The sequence below is a fragment of the Chlorocebus sabaeus genome, chromosome X (genome assembly GCF_047675955.1).
Source record: "Chlorocebus sabaeus isolate Y175 chromosome X, mChlSab1.0.hap1, whole genome shotgun sequence".
Lineage (NCBI taxonomy): Eukaryota > Metazoa > Chordata > Mammalia > Primates > Cercopithecidae > Chlorocebus > Chlorocebus sabaeus.
The window spans coordinates 100,055,583-100,072,510 of record NC_132933.1 but is presented as its reverse complement, the minus strand read 5'-3'; the positions used below and the strand labels follow the sequence as shown (position 1 = coordinate 100,072,510).

Here is a 16,928-nt window from a genome sequence, read left to right as displayed (position 1 = left end):
AAGGAATAGCCCTGCTGCTTTTTCCCTTCTCCCCTGGAGCTAGGTCAGTTCAACTGTCAACTCTCTCATGAGATCTCAGCATCAGAACCTAAGACACTTACCTGTTTTCAAGCCACTTCTGTCGGCAGGAGACGCATAGACTTTTGCAGCAAGACAGCTCTGAGGACTACCTAAAACAGACTGACACAAAGCAGAATTTGTTTTCAGTTCAGAGGAGTCACACGGGTACTGGCTGGGTTCACATCTCAGGATTCTGCAGAGGTTAAGAAAAGGAGAGAGATTTAATCATTTGTGCCTCCTGAAATTAAAAGACACACATGTCTAAATCCCAATAAGATGTTGGAAGAACCCAAGGATGCTCTGGTTCTGACAAAGCGGGTGCAAACTGTTGCTCAGGTTCAGCCACCTGGGCCCACCACACAACAAGCAATGGCTCCGCAGCCCCTAAGCCAGGGCACCAGCACCAACACGCAGGGCTCTCACCGTGGGTGGTGGACTCTGCTTCCACGTCTCCTGTGCACAGGAAACCTCTCTTCAAAGTCATGGCCCTGCCTCGCTGGTCTGGATGCTGGTCCAGCTGCAGGGCTCAAATAGTGACTGGGCTGTTCTCTGGTGCCCTCCCTCCCCCGTTCCCAGTCTCCACAGCGTAGAGCTTCCCTCAGTAAACCCGGATCCCCTGCTTGGGGAGATTTCAAGGTAGTCAGCTCAGATCTAATGAGAAACAAACCAATACTGAGGAACAAACCTGAATTCTACACCCATTTTCCATTCCTACATATATTTATTTGGTACTGATGATGAAGAACCCCATCAGAAATTCCTGCAAGGGAGAATACTACTCGGCTGTTAGGGGTATTGCAATATTTACATACATGTAGCTTACCACATACATAAATGATTACACAAACAGTACAGCGGTGAACCAGCCAAGTTCTCATTCCACATCCCTTTCCCACACTGCGTTTAGCTGCCCATTCTTGAAACGATCTCAGGGCAGCACATTGCATTTCAACAGGCCTAGTGCTGCTTCTCAGAGGCAGTCAACTCAATGGTGCAAAAGCACAGGACAGCGACAAGGCATTCACACTACACAGACATGTGATCTCTTACTGACAGCAGGAAGGGAAGAGAGATGGAGATCCCGGGTGGGAAAGCAACAACATGCATCACGGGAGCCACGTGAGATGCAGCGAGGACCGCTGGTATGCAGCGTCCCTTGCCAAGGAATGCCTCACAGCCATCCGAGAATGACAGGCACGAAAGATGAGGACCTTCCTGGGGTCGGTCAAGCATCATGCTGGGAGGATTCCCACGTGTCCCGGCACACAGGTCCTGGCGCTCATCCCAACCACAGCTTGGTGTCTGGTCCCCAAAATGGGCCCACACCCAGGCGCTGCCAACACGGCAGTCCCTTTGGGTCTCCATCCCATGTGGGTGCACGTCTCAGTTTTCCTCTAACCACTGCTTCAGCAGCCTCTGAAACATTATTTTGCTCTCCTGCTGCCTCTCTCGCTGGCGCTTCTCCTCTGTCTCCTGTGGTTGGAGTGCTGCTTCGGGCAGAGGCCCGGGCTGGTTGGTGCCTAGGCTGAGGGTCAAGCCACTGAGGCCCTGCACCAGCGTCTCCCAGGAGGAGGGTTGTGGGGCCCTGTTACTCTCCCCAGGGATCCCAGAAAGATTTGGCCTGTGGCTCTGGCAGTATCGACATTCACATCGGAATCGATTCTGACCTCGGTCACCTAACGGGGAGACTCTGGCTTCCCTCCCAACAGCATAGGGGGCCATGTGATCGCGGTGTCTCCTCCTCACGTGCCGCAGGAATGCTTTCTTCCTCTGAAGGAACTCCAGCCTCTCCCACTGCCGCTCTTCCAGCGTCTTCTCCTCTCTGTACCGCTGGTGGAGCAGCCCCTCTGGGAGAGGCACAGCCTGGCTGGGGCCAGGATCGGGGCTCAGGTTACTGAGGCCCATCATCGGCTGTTCTGAGTGAGAAGGCTGAGAGGACGCTGGATCTTCCTGGGAAGTCTCTGCAGCTGTCATCAGGGAAGATTTGGAAGGTGATGCTGGATTCCGTTTCTGGAGTGGATCCATGGAGGTGTGGTCCCAGCTGGAAGCCCTGCCAGGCCCTTGGGTCCAGAAAAGGAGGTGAAGCTGGAGGGTCTCAGACACGAAGAAGGTAGCGAGGAATGTGTGCGGGCAGAACCCAGACTGCAACACAAGGTGATAAGACCAGAAGAAAACACATGATTATTCATCTTACTCAACCCCTCTGTCCCTCCACTTCCTGTGTGTAGAATGGAGATTATACAGAGACCCTGTCCTAGGCTTCTTCTGAGGATGACGTGAGATCATACATGTCACCAGCTTAGAATATTAATGCCATCTAATAAAGGATTTAGAAATGATACCAACTAATGCATCCACGTGACACGGAGTGCAAAAGGCTGCGATGCAGTTCGACGATGTCAATTCCCTGCTGACACTTTCTAACCCCTTCCCAAGCATCATTGGTAGAATAATCAAGGCGTGACTCACAGATGCTCTGCCCATGAGTGTTCATTTTTCATCCATTCACAAGGGAGACTTTTACTCAACTGTAAGCGTTTGCACCATGGGGACACACCCTTTTGTATGTTCACCTTCCCGACCACTGGGTTTGCATCTAGTCAAAAGGGCTGCTCATGCCTATGGAAATCGTTTCCAAATTCCGAGTGTGGATAAGAATTTATTTTACTAAATAACAGAAGCAAAAACCCCCGGGAGACTTCAAAGAGAAAAACACATAGATGAATTCAATTAATCCAAAAGCTGGTTCTTTGAAGTGATCAATGAAATTGATACACCCGTGGCAGGACAGGCTGGGAAAAAACAGGGCAAAGAAACAAGTTACCAGTTATCAGGAATGCAAGAAGAGACTGCACTCCAGACCCAGAAAACATAAAAGGGTCAATATGGTAAGAACACACACGACTCTACAGATTCATATTCCACAGGTCAGAGGAAATGTAGCACATACTTGAAAACCACAGGCTATGGAAACTCACACAGGATGGATTTCAAACACTGAACTGTGTCACAGTCCTGTATGTTTTAAAGAAGTCGAATTCACAGGCAAACATTTGCAAAACGATCTCTGGGCCGCAACAGTTTCACTGGCCAATTCTACCAAACGTTTAATGAACAAATATCACCAACTTACCCAACTTCTTCTAGGAAACAAAGCAGAGGCAACGTGCCCCACTGATTTTATGAGGCCAGCACCGCAGGGATACCAAGAAAAGGACAGACCAGTATTCTTTCCTAATACAGGCACCAAAGTATTCAACAAAACTTAGTAATTGGAATTCAGCAGTATGTGAGAAGAATACTAAGCCACCATCAAGTGGGTTTTATAGCAGGAATGCAAGGGTTGTTCTTCCCACACCTGAAAATCAATCAATGTAATCCACAGATTGAGAGATAAGATGAAGAACAAAAATGACAGGATCACATTAAGCTACGCAGAAAAACCATTCAATAAGATGCCAAGTCCACTGGTGATATAAAAGCTGTAGCACACTAGGAACACAAGACAACTTCTTCAACCTGAAAAAGGGCGTGTACAGTCAAACCTACAACAAACAAGCCACTTAATGGTCAACGACTGGATGCTTTCTGCCTAAGGATGCGAACCAGGCAAGGACGTCCACTCTCACCACAGCTATTCAACGTCACGCTGGAGGCCTAGTCAGTGCTATAATGCCAGAAGAGTCATGGCACACATCGGAGAAAGCAAGAAACCAAAGTACTCCTTTTCATATATCCTGTGATCGTCTACATGAAACAACCAATGAATCTCCTCCAGACTCTCAGAGCTAGTAAGAGCTTACTGCTCATTAATGAGAGCTTAGCAGCGATACAGGAGAGAAACTCAACACACAGAAAACAATCCTATGAGTAACTGGAAACCTAAATTTAAGAAATAATACTGTTTTACAAAAGCTACAAACACAACGAAATGGTTATGTATAGAGCGAAAATACATGGAAGGGGTCTGCATGCCCAAAACTATTATACGGTAATGAAGAAATCAAAGATGATTTAGTTAAATGGAGAGAAACAATGTGTTCCCATATTTAAAGACCCCAAAAGGTTAAAAGTCCATTGTCCCCAATTTGATCTGGAGAATGAATGCAGTCCCTGCCTATCAGAATCCTTGAGGGACATTTGCATATATAAACAAGCAGATTCTACAATTCACGTAGAATATCTGATGTTTCAAAAAGCAGAAGGGATTTAGAGAGATTATATTATCAGATTTTCAGATTTGCTCTAAAGCTGTAACAATCGAGATTGCTGGCTTACAGGGGTAGACGAGTAGATCCATGGAATAAAATAGAGTCCATGAATCAATCCATCCATAGAAATGTGTCCAATAAGTTTTGACATGGGTGTGAGAGGGAATCCAATGGAGAAGGGATAAGCTTTTCAATGCATGAGGTGGCCTATCCTTATGCAAAAAGATGCACCTCAACCTCAACCTTTACATGCAATTAAGGAAAAAGGGTTCAGAGACCTACAAACCGAAGTTCAATACTAAGACTTTTGGGAGAAACCGCAGGAAGACATCTTTGTGAAGGGAGGCTAGGACGTGACCTGAGATGCATGATCCATGGAAAGGAAAGATGGATGAATAGGAGTTTGGCAAAATTTAAAACTCTGGCTCTGGCCGGGCGCGGTGGCTCCTGCCTGTAATCCCAACACTTTGGGAGGCCAAGGTGGGCAGGTCACTTGAGTTCAGTTGTTCGAGGCCAGCCTGGCCAACATGGTGAAACCCCGTCTCTAATAAAAAATACAAAAATTAGCTGGCGTGGTGGCACATGCCTGTAGTCCCCAGCTACTGGGGAGGCTGAGGCAGGAAAATTGCTCGACCCAGGAGGCAGAGTTTGCAGTGAGCCGAGATCGAGCCACTGCCCTCCAGTCTGGGCGACATAGCGAGCCCCTGTCTCTAGATAAATAGAATAGAATAGAATAGAATAGAATAGAATACAATACAATACAACACAACACAACACAACACAACACAACACAACACAACTTTGGCTGTGTAAGAGCCAGTGTGTTCAGAGAATGAAAATCGAAGTTGCACCACTAGGAGGAAATGTTTGAGAATCACCGACCTGACAGATCTTATATCCAAAATACATGGCGCATTTTCAAAACTCCACAATAAGAAAATCAACACCCCACTAGAAAATGGGGGAAAAACTTGAACGGGAGCACAAGAAACCATATTTAACATCATTCAGCATTAGGGGAATGCAAATTAACACTGTGAAGACTGGCAAGGCCAAGCAAGGAGAACATGTTGGGCGACTGGAACTCTCACACTTCGCAATTGGGAAGGCGAAATGGCACAGCAACTTTGAGAAGGAGTTTGGCAGTTTCTTGTAAGTCAAACAGATGTTGACCATAGGACCCAGCCATCCCACTCCTTGGTATCTACCCTAGAGAAACGAAAACTTAGGTTCACAGAAAAGCCTGCACTGAATTGTAAAAGCAGCTCGACACAAAACTGCCCCACACTGGAGTGAGGAAAATGTCATTCAGTAGAAGGATGGCTGAACACCTGTGGTCTTTCACACAGCGAAACTGCTTTCGTGAAAAAAGAACAGCCTATGACAGAGGCATCTGACACTCATCCAAGATGTTCGTCGGGCCAAAAGAAGGAAGCCCGCCTCACAAGGCCACAAACTGTTTGGTGCCATTGACATAACACTCTCCCCAAGACAAACCTAGAGGGAAGGAAATAGATCACTTTACACCAGGGATGATGGATGAAGAAGGGGTAACCGCAGTGGGGCAGTTCCTGGGAGCACCCTGGGGTGATGGGACTGTTCTGGATCCTGACTGTGGTGGTGGTGGCGACAAGAAAGTATGCCTGTGTCAAAGCTCACAGAACTGTACTCCTGAGGGAAAAAAGTCAATCTTGCTGTAGGTTAAGTGAAAAAACCCAATGGCATATTTTGCAGTAAGGGTATCTCTCTGTATTGTTTTGATAAATACATCTTGGATGAATGCAACCAAAAATTGACATTAAATGCTAAATGGAAACTTTAGATCAGCCTTCCAGGCTCTATTCTTTTGACAAACGTGGAAACCAAGAATTCACCAGTTTTCTTCAGAGGATACTGGTCCTCTGAATGTTTATTCACCAAATCGTGGCTATCAGCACACACTGGGGTAAGAAAGACAGAACCATATCAGAAACAGTTCGAATATGTACTGAACACACACGTACATACTCACAAACACACCCCTCTCAGTTTGGTATTGTTAATATGAAAAATAAAAACCCACTTCACAGGTGAGGATGACAATTTTCTCAAGGTTATATGATTGCCATGGAGAGAACTGGGTTGGAAGCCTACCTAGAATCAGAGCTAGTGTCCCTAACCACTACACTCTATTGGGCCCTCAAAAAACATTCCCACAATGTCACCAGATCAAGACGTCTCTTTCAGCTGTGAGTAAAGAAAAATCCCTCATCAGTCAGGCCTGATCAGAAAGGCAACTCACCACCTCAGCAGGTAGAATGGGATGACGATGGACAGTTGGGGACTGCAATGGCTCCTGGCAAGACTTTTACCTCTAATTCATCCTGCAGGACTCAGCTGAGACAGCATTTCCCCCAGGAGGCCTTCTTCAAGCTCCTAAAATGCCCTGTATTTCCCCTGTCCCAGCCCCAATTCCACTCAGCTGTCAACAGATGGTTATTTCTCTGTCAACCCACTAGCCCAGGGGCTGAGAGAAGACGGGGACTTTGTCTTGTTCACCCATCATAGAGCCTTGAGCCCAGTGGACATTTACAAATATCAAATGAAACAAGGAGGATGTGGGACCCGTGATAAACATCTCACCGAGTATGTCAAGTCAACCCTGCAGATCCATATTTTCCCATGTTGCAAAGGCAGAAATTCCTGCATGGAGAGGTCAAGTAACTTCCCTCAGATCACACAACCACTCAGGGACAGAATTCCTTCCCAGGTCTCCCTGACTGCAGATGCACACACCCTTGGTGGCATTGTGTCTCTGGGTGTTCAGCCTCCCCTGACACCTAAACGAGAAAGTAATCCTGAGGGAAAAGTTCAGACAGTAGAGTCCTAGGGGCTGGCCTGCGTGTCCACAGCTGCCCGGGGATCGGGTGCAATGCTGCTACTCCTTACCGTCACCTTCTCCTGGCCAGTTCTGTTCCCATGCCAGAAATGCTGCACCGAACGTACCTCTCTCACTCCCCACTCTCATTCACCTCAATTCTCCTGTGCAGAATAAGAGAACAGCTAAGCAAGCAAATCTAGACTATGCCCTGAAGATGAGCGCCAGGAAGAGCTTTGTGTTTCTTTTCAAAATTAAGCCAATCCCATGTGATGTTTTTTTCAGTCTTCCTCAATAATATGAGATAATAAAATGCACTTATTTCAGTTTAAAGACACGGATTTCATTTAATAATCCCAATTAAATATGGACTTTTTTTTTTTTTTTTTTTGAGACAGAGTCTCACTGGGTTGCCCAGGCTGGAGTTCAGTGTCATGATCTTGGCTCACTGCAACCTCCGTCTCCCAGTTTAAAGCAATTCTCCTGCCTCAGCCTCCGGTTTAGCTGGGATTACAGGCACCCACCACCACACCCGGCTCATATTTGTATTTTTAGTAGACACGGGGTTTCACCATGTTGGCCAGGCTGGTCTCGAACTCCTGACCCTGTGATCTGCGCACATCGGCTTCCCAAAGTGCTGAGATTACAGGCATGAGCCACCACGCCCGGCCGCAAGGACTTTTTTCTAGAAGTGGCAAAATCCTACAGCAAAATGACTAAGATCTGTGCAAGTTCTCTGGGTGCTGAAAACTGTGCTCCTAGTCTTGCACCATGTCATGGCAAAGGAATCTAACTCCTAGCCACGCAACGCCACACAGGTTGAGGAAAGAGTGTCCTACACACAACTTGCAGACGTTCTATATTTTTTATGCCTACACAGATTATCTCTATCCTACTGGGTCTGGAGTGGAGGAGATACAATTCTTAGCAGCTTTGTAACAAAAGAACAGGTAGTCAGTAAAGCCAGCAATGCCCATTTTTAAGAAACAAAGAAGAAAGTGAAGACGGCAGGGAAGCGTGGTGCTGGCATCAGGGGTCTCCCAGCAGATGAGTACACAGAAAAGCAGCAGGAGTACAACAGGGAGTCCAGGGAGGGGCACAGGGGAGGGACCAAGAGGAGTGGCCAGAGCAGCAAGAGAAGACAAGCAGCAAGTCAGCTCTGGCGAGAATGGAGCTTACCTAGACTCACCTAAGGCAGTCAGGTCGCTGGGTTCACAAGGTCGATACTGTGGGTGTAGGCCGAGTGACTGTTACACCTTTCACCTACAAAAGAAAATAACCTCACTGGCCAGGTCACATTCCTCCAGGTATTTACTGAGGGTCCACTCCATTCAGTGATACCTTCAGTGAATTATCAAATGCAGCCCCATCCCAAGGACACATCTCAATCTGAGGAATAAAATATTGTTCAAGGAGCCAGGAATGGTGGCTCACGCCTCTAATCCAAGCACTTTGGGAGGCTGAGGTGGGAGGACTGCTTCAGCCCAGGAGTTTGAGGTCAGCCTGAGCAACAGGGCGAGACCACCATCTCCACAAAAGTATTCTAAAAATTAGCCAGGCATGATGCTGCACACCTATGGTCCCAGCTACTAGGAAGACTGAGGTGGGCCGATCACTTGAACTCAGGAGGTTGAGGCCAATGCAGTCCAGCCAGGGTGACAGAGTGAGACCATCTGAAATCACAAAACAAAATAAAAAGACAACTATGGCAGGCATGAGACGGGGGTACTTCTGACACAGAGGAAGTCAAAACCACCATAGCCCAGGTGGTCAGGAACAGCTTCTCCCAGGGCATGCTATGATATATATTATCATCCCCAGTTGCAGATGAGGTAACAGGATCAGAGGTTAAGCAACTCACTCAAGGTCACACACCTAGGGAGTGGTGGTGACCATTTCTCACTGAGGTCTGCTGAAATACAAGTCACTTCACTATTTGTGACACCAATCTCTCTTTATATTGTCACCCATTTTAATTCGCATTAACTGACATCTACTTACCTGCGGCTCTCCTTACCTTCATATTCTCATAAGCGGCTAAATATGGTGTAGATTTCATTTTAGCACATCAGGCCCTTCCCTTAAAGAACCTAAGTTTCCCCTGCCAGGCACGAATGCCCAGCCCAGAAGTGAACACTTATCTCAAATTAATCTTGCAACCACACACTAAGGAAAGGAAATGGATTACTGCCATGTAGAGATTTAATTTGGGTATTTCACAAATTCTGAACTACGATTTGAAATGTAACCACTGTCCAACCAGAAACAGTAAAAACTGCTTCCCTATGAAAAGTATTCACGGGAAATTTTATTAAATGCCAAAGCATTCCAGGTTAAGACACACTGCCCGTTTTACAGGGAGTTGTTGAGATTCTGCTCCTAAGAATACAGTAGTCCTTTCTCTCTCCACTGCTAGCGCCCTAATAAGCTCAGCCAGCAAGGCCATTCGCTTTTCCTTTTGCGAGCAAACACACCAAACTACCCTCACACCCACGCACAAATCCAACGCACCCAACAGGGATACGTCAGTAGAGGGAAATGGTATTGGAGATGCAGATGGAAATCTGTGGCTACTCAGAGCACCACATTTCTGATGGCGCAGAGGGTTACCGCCCAGGGTCGCCTGTACTCCAGCAAGGTGGACGGCGGAGAGGCCCTCCTTCTCCAAACATGAGACCCTGCAGCTTGTGCGGCTACTGGACACAAATGGCCTGGACCATTCATTGCGCACGAATGCAGCAATCACAGCGCCCATTAAACGCATGTCTAGTCATATTTCACGTTACAACCGTCCCTCTGTCACACGTCGGAGAAAGGGTTTGTCGGACGGTGTGTTTCAATAGGGGCAATACAGTCCTCCTTGAAAACCCTCGAGTCTCCGTCTCCTGCTGTGCGGTGGGAGAGGAGGTGGGGAGGGAGGTGATGCCAAGGACACGGTGATTTCTGAACCCGCTGAACACTGATCCTAGCCCAAGTGTAGTCCCGCCGGCTACGAATGCCCGCGGAATCCTCTTTCTCCGCTGAAAAAGGCCACCCCCAAGCAGGGAAAGAGAACGACGCCACCCCCAGAGTGCACGACCGCCATTCCCACATCGGGGAGATATGGACGACGGGGAAAATCACCCGCTTCCTTCGAAATCCCCGCTCCCGGCCGGCCCAACCCAGGGATTCGAATCCCAAGACATCCTGGCCTGTGCTAGGGACAGTCTCAGTCTCGGCCTCTCGCTCTGTCTCTCTGGAAGTCTCTCTCCCACCCCGCGCCCTCAGTCTCTCCCGCGCGCTCGCTCGCTCTCTGTCTCTCTCGGGCTCTCTCACGCGCGTTCTCGCTCCGGAGCCGCTTCCCGCCGTCCAGGCGCCAGCGCGGCGCCTCGTTTCCTCCGCCCTGGAAACGCAGCGCCGCCCGCTAGTAATTGAAGGGTTAAGACCATCGAGAGGAGCCGCCCTCCGGCGGGCTAGACGTGCCGCAACGCGGAAGGGGGCGTTGGAGAGGATGTGCTAACGTCACAAGGATGCGACGCCGCTGAGAAACTGGACCTTTGATTGGCTGCCGCGGACCGCCAGCGAGCCGGGAGAGGGAGCGAGTGGGTGTCTGCGCGAGAGCGGTTGGGTGGCTTCTTGCCACCCACGCCGCTCGGGTGGGCTGCGGGGGAGAAGGCGGGAATAGGTCATTCCTTCCGGAGGTGCGCGGCGGCGTTCCCGGAGCGGCCCTCTCTGAAGCGTGGCTCGTGGACGGGCCGAATGCTTCCGGAGGCCATGGGAAGAGACTCCCTGTAGCGGACGTGACTTCAAGGGCGAGGAATGTGGGAACTGGGCTGGAGGGTTGGGAGGAGGCCGACTTCTCCTGTGATTGGCTGAGAGTTTTGAGCTAGGGCGAGCCCCTGAGAACCGACACCTGCTGTTTCTTTTCTTTTTTTTTTTTTCTTTTTTTTACTGTTTTTGCATGAATGATACATGCACCTTGGTAAAGACAGAAACCAAACAATACAAGACATTGAAATTATTCAGGCTACTGCCTTAGGGAGAGCGCCCCAGAAGTGGAAATCACACTGTCGGGGTAACCGGGGCGGGGCGGGGTGTCTTTTACTTTCATAGGAAGGAGTAGACCTGTTTTAGTGGGAATATTTATGGGGCAGGGTTTTTGTTGTAATCAGCGGAAGTCTCAGCCAGCTTAACAGGGAATGTTTCTCTCTGTGCCTAGCTACTTCTAGGAGGACAGACTTCCCGTCCAAGTGAATTATTCATGAGACAAAAGAACAAGGACTGGTGGGATCTGCTCTCTGAGAGTCATGGCACAGAGTGGACAGACAGCATCCCTTATCTAAGTCTCATGGAGAATAATTGGTCCCGTGTGGTCAATGACTTCCCAGAACACGAAAATGTACAGAGATTTCTTTACCGTGGCGTACTTCAGGAGTCAGGTGACACGCAACAGTGTCTATCCTAGCAGATACATGGATAGTAGATTCCTTTTTAACCCTGGAAGAAGCCACCTCGTGAACAGCTGTTTATGAAGGAAGGAAACATGAATCATTATCCCAGAATATTATTTCATTTTACAGATGAAGTAACTGAGCCACAAAGAGGTTAAGCAACCTCCCCAAAGTCATACAAGAAATAAATGGTGGAGTCTTGATTTAAATCCAGGTGTCTGTGACTTCATCCTCTTCATGCTGTGCAGCCATACACTGTCATTTCCAAATCCGCACGTGTGGCTCGATTCTCTCCCTGAATCTACAGATTTCTTCCGCCAACTGACAACCCCACAGGCCCGTTGGACTCACCTCCTCCCATCCAGTATCCTCAGCAGTTGGAGATGGCTCCCCAGAGAAGAGAGTGTTAGAGATCCTGGGTCCCAAAGGCCCTACCCAGCCCCTGGAGGGAGAGGTGGGCTTCAAGAGGAAGTTTAGAAGATTTGAAGGGAGAGTTTATTTGTCTGAGGGACAGGCTGATGGGCTATTACAGCACACACGTGATAATAGACACCTGTTACTTTGAATTTATGTATTTACTTTTTTTTAGTATTGGCAATACATGCTGAATGGTGATGATGCCCAAAGCAGACAGGTAAGATCAAGCAGCCACTGTATGGGCAAGTCGAGACGTTCCCATTTTACTTGGGAAGACCTGACAAGAAAATACCACTGCAGTATAAAAGGAGAACCTTCTCCTAGACTCAACAAATGAAACAAATTAGTCATTTTTTCTAGTTATTCTTATTCTCCTATTACAGATGAGGCACGGTAAGCACAGGGAGGTTAGGTAAGCTCTGCGAAGTCATTCAAGTCATAAGTCGTTGAGTCCCATAGCAAGTACTACTCAGCATGTCCCAAAGTGAACCCACCCATCCCCACTCTCCTGTGCTGCCTGACTCAGTGACAGGCACCACCCTCTACCCAGCAGCTTGGGCCAAAGACCTTGAAAGCCATCTTTGATTGCTGCCTCTCACCACCCCCACAGTTGACCAAGCCTGGCCAGTTCGACCTCCCAAGTTTTTCTAAGTGAGACCTTGACACTGACTCCTCTCCATCACCACAGTAAGTTCCCTAGTTCAGTCACCCTCATCTCCCTCCTTGAGGACCACCACCAATTCATAGCTCATCTTGCTGCCAGTCTTGACCCCTTCCCACCCATTCTCTGTCGCAGTGAGTGGGGCACCTTTCTTAACTGCTAATCTGGTCATGCCAAACCTTTTCAAATTCTATTAGGGCTGCCTGCTGCCCTTAGGATAAAGTCCAGCCTCCTGGATTAGGGATATCAGGCCCCGGCTACCACCAGGCCTCTCTCTTTCTAGCATGCATGCTCACTTTCTCGCTGTCTCTCATGTCCGCCGCCTCACACCCGCCCTTCCCTCTGTCTGGCCTGCACTTGCTCCATCACCCGCTGCCTGATTCCTCCTTACCTTCAGCTCTCAAGTGAAGGAGAGCAAATTATATTTTGCCTAAGGAGCACGTAATCAAAAGGCATGCTTAGTGGGTTTGATATTTTTACTCAATAGCACATGATGGGGATTCATGAAAATTCCCCCAATGGGCCAACCAGTTGGAATGTCACCTGAGAGTAGGGATTTTGGGAAAAGTTTACTTGCAAAGACTAGGATGCAGGAAGATAACTGAGGAAGGTGACAGGTTCATTTGCCTGACTATAGCAACCTTCACTGTGTGTGTATAACAACATGTTATATAAATACACACATAAATATATTGTATATATACAATAAAAACATAAAAAATAATAAAGATACACAACATAGATCTCTCCTTCATTCTTATAGACTCATCAGGTGTGAATGTGGAGTTTGGAATTGTAGTCCCAGGTTCAGCACCATGAAGTGATGTGGGCTGAGGACCTGCTTCACAGCTAGTTCTTCCAGCCATAGAGTGAACTGTGAGGCTTAGCTTCATTCACTACAGCCTGTTATTTCAGCTCCTAGCATTGCACACCTGAATATGAACAGAAGTGTCTGCTTTGGACATGTGGACAATGAAAGAGAAAAGATGGGAATGGCCCTGGTCCTGCCACCATCAGCCCAAGCCCCAAGCCTGCCTGGAGGGTAGACTGGACTCCCACTGTCCCAGCACGCTGGCCTGCACACTGATGTACCCCTAACATGGCACAGTGTGAATGGCTCTTCCTGGAGCCTGGCTGTTGAGGACCTATTGTGTGCTACTCACGTACAGTGTTGATTTCCCAAAGACCCAGAGAGGTAAGTATTAAACTCCCATCTACGGATAAGGGACCAAGTTGAAAGAGGTCAGGGCACTGAGGCAGAAAAGGCTGGATCTGGGACTCACATGCGGGCTGTGTCAGACTCCAAAGCCAGGCATCTTTAAACTCACGACAACGTACTTTGCTTATGCTCCCCTTGCTGAGCTGCAGATATTATTCCGTGATGGGACAGTAAGCCTGGTCCCAACACTATGTCCACCTGTGAGATCCAGGCCCCTGGCAGGGCAAAGCCACCCTGAAAAGTTCTAACACAGTCCACAGGAGCTGCCCTGGAGTCCCTTGCCTCAGAGCTACCAGTCGAGTTTAGCTTCTAGCTCTCCCCCAGGAGGCGCTTTGCCCTATCACAGAGACACTTGCAATCCACCCCTGCCCTAAATTACGTCTCCGTCAGCCTCACTTTATTTAACAGATAAGAAGAATCTAGAGGCAAACAGAGCAGAGGCAGCATTAGTGGCTGCAGCACAGCTGTGGAGTTGATCAGACTCCAAATGTGGTGTGGAAATCAACAGGCTGAGAATGGGAATCTGGTTCCTCCTGTTCTTCGGCTCTCTGGACTGTAAGCTGTGCAGAATCAAAGTGCCTGCCGCAAAACCTCCCCTCTTCTGAAGAGTCTGTCCTGACCCAACCCTTGCACACACACATCCCTCAGGTGAGGGTAGCACACAGGTGTGCTCCTAGGAGACTGTGGGTTGAATTCTGCCATGACTCTCCTTACCATCCCCACCCCAGTGTGGGGGTCATCTGCCAGCAAGGATACAGTCGAAAGCATCCCCCTGTCCCCAGAGTGTCCGGTCAGCACTCAGAACGAGTTTATTTGGTTAATAAAGGAATTTCACCCAGAGTACTTGGTCAGTAATGGTTATGATTGTAGCAGCTCTGTGTGCATTAGAAATGCTCCAGGAGAATCGAGTGAACAGAGGACATCTGTGCAATGAGATTCTCTTCCCCTGGAGTCAGGGAGGAGGGTTGTAACTTTCCTCTCTTCCCTAATTCCAGAACTCCTAATAAAAGAGGCTACAAAATTATTTATTCATTTATTTATTTGAGACAGAGACTCACTCTATTGCCCAGGCTGGAGTGCAGTGGCACAATCTCAGCTCACTGCAATCTCCACCTCCTGGGTTCAAGCGATTCTCCTGCCTCAGATCCCAAGTAGCTGGGATTACAGCAGCACGCCACTGCACCCGGAAATTTTTTTGTATTTTTTGTAGAGACAGTGTTTCACCATGTTGGTCAGGCTGTTCTCGAACTCCTGACCTCAAGTGATCTGCCTGCCTCACCCTCCCAAACTGCTGGGATTGCAGGCGTGAGCCACCGCACCCTGCCAGAATTTTTAAATATGTCTCGGCCAGTGTGTTACTCCATCAGGCTCGGCTGTGACCTCCCAGTGGGACAGCAGCGATGGGTTCACCAAACTCTCAGAGTACCCTAGGGCAAGTGCATGTGGGCCTCCCCCAGGGTCTATAGGGAAAGAGGATTGTTGACTGGGTTCAAGCCTCCTAATCGAGGATGTGGTTCTGTTGCTACAACACAGATGTCCACGGCAACAAGGACATGAACACCCAGATTAGCACGTCAAGTTGGGGTGGGCTGCGCCAGCCCCCTTGCCTGTCCTAGCTCATTGCCCAAGTCATCCTGGTTCTGACTGCTCCTGCCCAGGTCCCTCTGTCGCCTGAACTCTACAGGCTGCACAGACATGCTTTTGGCATCTGTGGCCCTTCGTTGTCCCTTTCCGTGTCACTGGCAGAGCAGAAGCATACCTGGCCCAACAGGATCAAGTCCCTGTCACCGTGGCACCTCCAGCCTTCTGTTCAGCTTCCTGCCGGTGCACAGGTGTCCTTGTGGCATCTGTGCTGTGTCGGACCGACTCAGCCTCTGACTTTTTTCCAACTGTTCCTTCTGTCTGGAAGGCCTTCACCACAGATATCTACTTGACTGACTCCTCCCCCTTCACATCTCTGTCAAACTGTCACCTTCTCAACCCAGCCTACCCTGGTCACTCTGTGTTATAATTAACCTACAGCCCACCCAGTTCCTCCCCCTATTCCCAGTCCCTGTACCATGATCTGTATATTTTTTTCCTTTTAACACAGCCCCCGTCACTTTTGTAAACTAAAAATAAAATTCTAAGCCCCACTCCCCAATCATCTGAATGGACCCTCTTGGCCAAAGCTACTCCAAAGCTAGCCTGAAAAAGTAGTGCAGGCCATGATGGGAAGGGTGGGTCAGACATGTGTCATTACACGCCTCTCCCTATGGAATTCAGGCACAACTGACCAGCATTTATGTTAAGGCAGAGATCTTAAGACTATGGCAATAAGACACCAAGTTCCAGCCTGACTAGTATAGCATCACATGACAAATAGGCCCTGAAAGAAGTCAAAGTATTTCACCCAACAATATATTTCTTCGACACATTTTGAAATAGGCCTACAAAACTATCTCTTGTGAGGAAGTCTACATTCTGTAGAGAATCCCTTTCCCTTTCCAAGTCTTTTTCCTGGTCTAGGAGAGAATTAGCTAAGAGTCCAGCAACTTTTAAGGTCTGATAAGAAACATTTACAGTCTATTCCCTCTGAAGCCTGCTACCTCGGGACTTCATTGGCATAATAAGAACCTTGGTCTCCAAAACCCCTGATCTTAACCCAGACACTCCCTCCTATGGATTGGAGGTCTTTAGATAAACTCAAGCAATTGCCAATCAGAAAATCTTTGAATCCACTTATGACCTGTAAGACCCCATCCCCCCACACCCACCAACTTGTAGTTGTCCCGCCTTTTCAGAATGAACCAGTGTACGTCGTACATGCATTGATTGATGTCTTATGTCTCCTAAAGTGTATAAACCGAAGCTGTACCCTGACGACCTTGGGGATGTTTCGTCAGGACCTCCTGAGGTTGTGTCAGGGGCACGTCCTTAACCTTAGCAAAATAAACTTCTAAATTGATTGAGACCTGTCTTGGGTACATTTTGGTTCATAACTTGTAACATTTCCTAGATTCCCTTGTGGAGGGTTTGCTGTCTGCCACCTACCACGTCTTCTTTGGGGAATGTCAGATCCAGGGCAGGGATT

At 48.4% G+C, this 16,928-nt stretch overlaps 1 protein-coding gene across 15 annotated transcripts; it reads right to left on the bottom strand.

Moving 5' to 3' along the window:
• Nucleotides 1-761: 761 nt before the first annotated feature.
• On the bottom strand, nucleotides 762-15,877 carry FAM156B (family with sequence similarity 156 member B). Of its 15 annotated transcripts, none has more exons than XM_073013669.1 (6): nucleotides 15,615-15,876; nucleotides 8,703-8,801; nucleotides 8,318-8,391; nucleotides 7,200-7,292; nucleotides 6,894-7,090; nucleotides 762-2,202 (listed from the first exon to the last, which is right to left on the bottom strand). In XM_073013669.1, exons 5-6 carry the CDS (start codon nucleotides 6,957-6,959, stop codon nucleotides 1,444-1,446), a joined length of 825 nt encoding a protein of 274 aa, XP_072869770.1. In that variant the 5' UTR covers nucleotides 6,960-7,090; nucleotides 7,200-7,292; nucleotides 8,318-8,391; nucleotides 8,703-8,801; nucleotides 15,615-15,876; the 3' UTR covers nucleotides 762-1,443. The 15 variants fall into 15 exon arrangements, with proteins under 15 accessions (XP_072869770.1, XP_072869773.1, XP_072869772.1 ...); XM_073013672.1 differs by lacking the exon at nucleotides 15,615-15,876 and adding an exon at nucleotides 10,663-10,861; XM_073013671.1 differs by lacking the exon at nucleotides 15,615-15,876 and adding an exon at nucleotides 10,444-10,550.
• Between the last annotated feature and the right edge of the window lie 1,051 nt (nucleotides 15,878-16,928).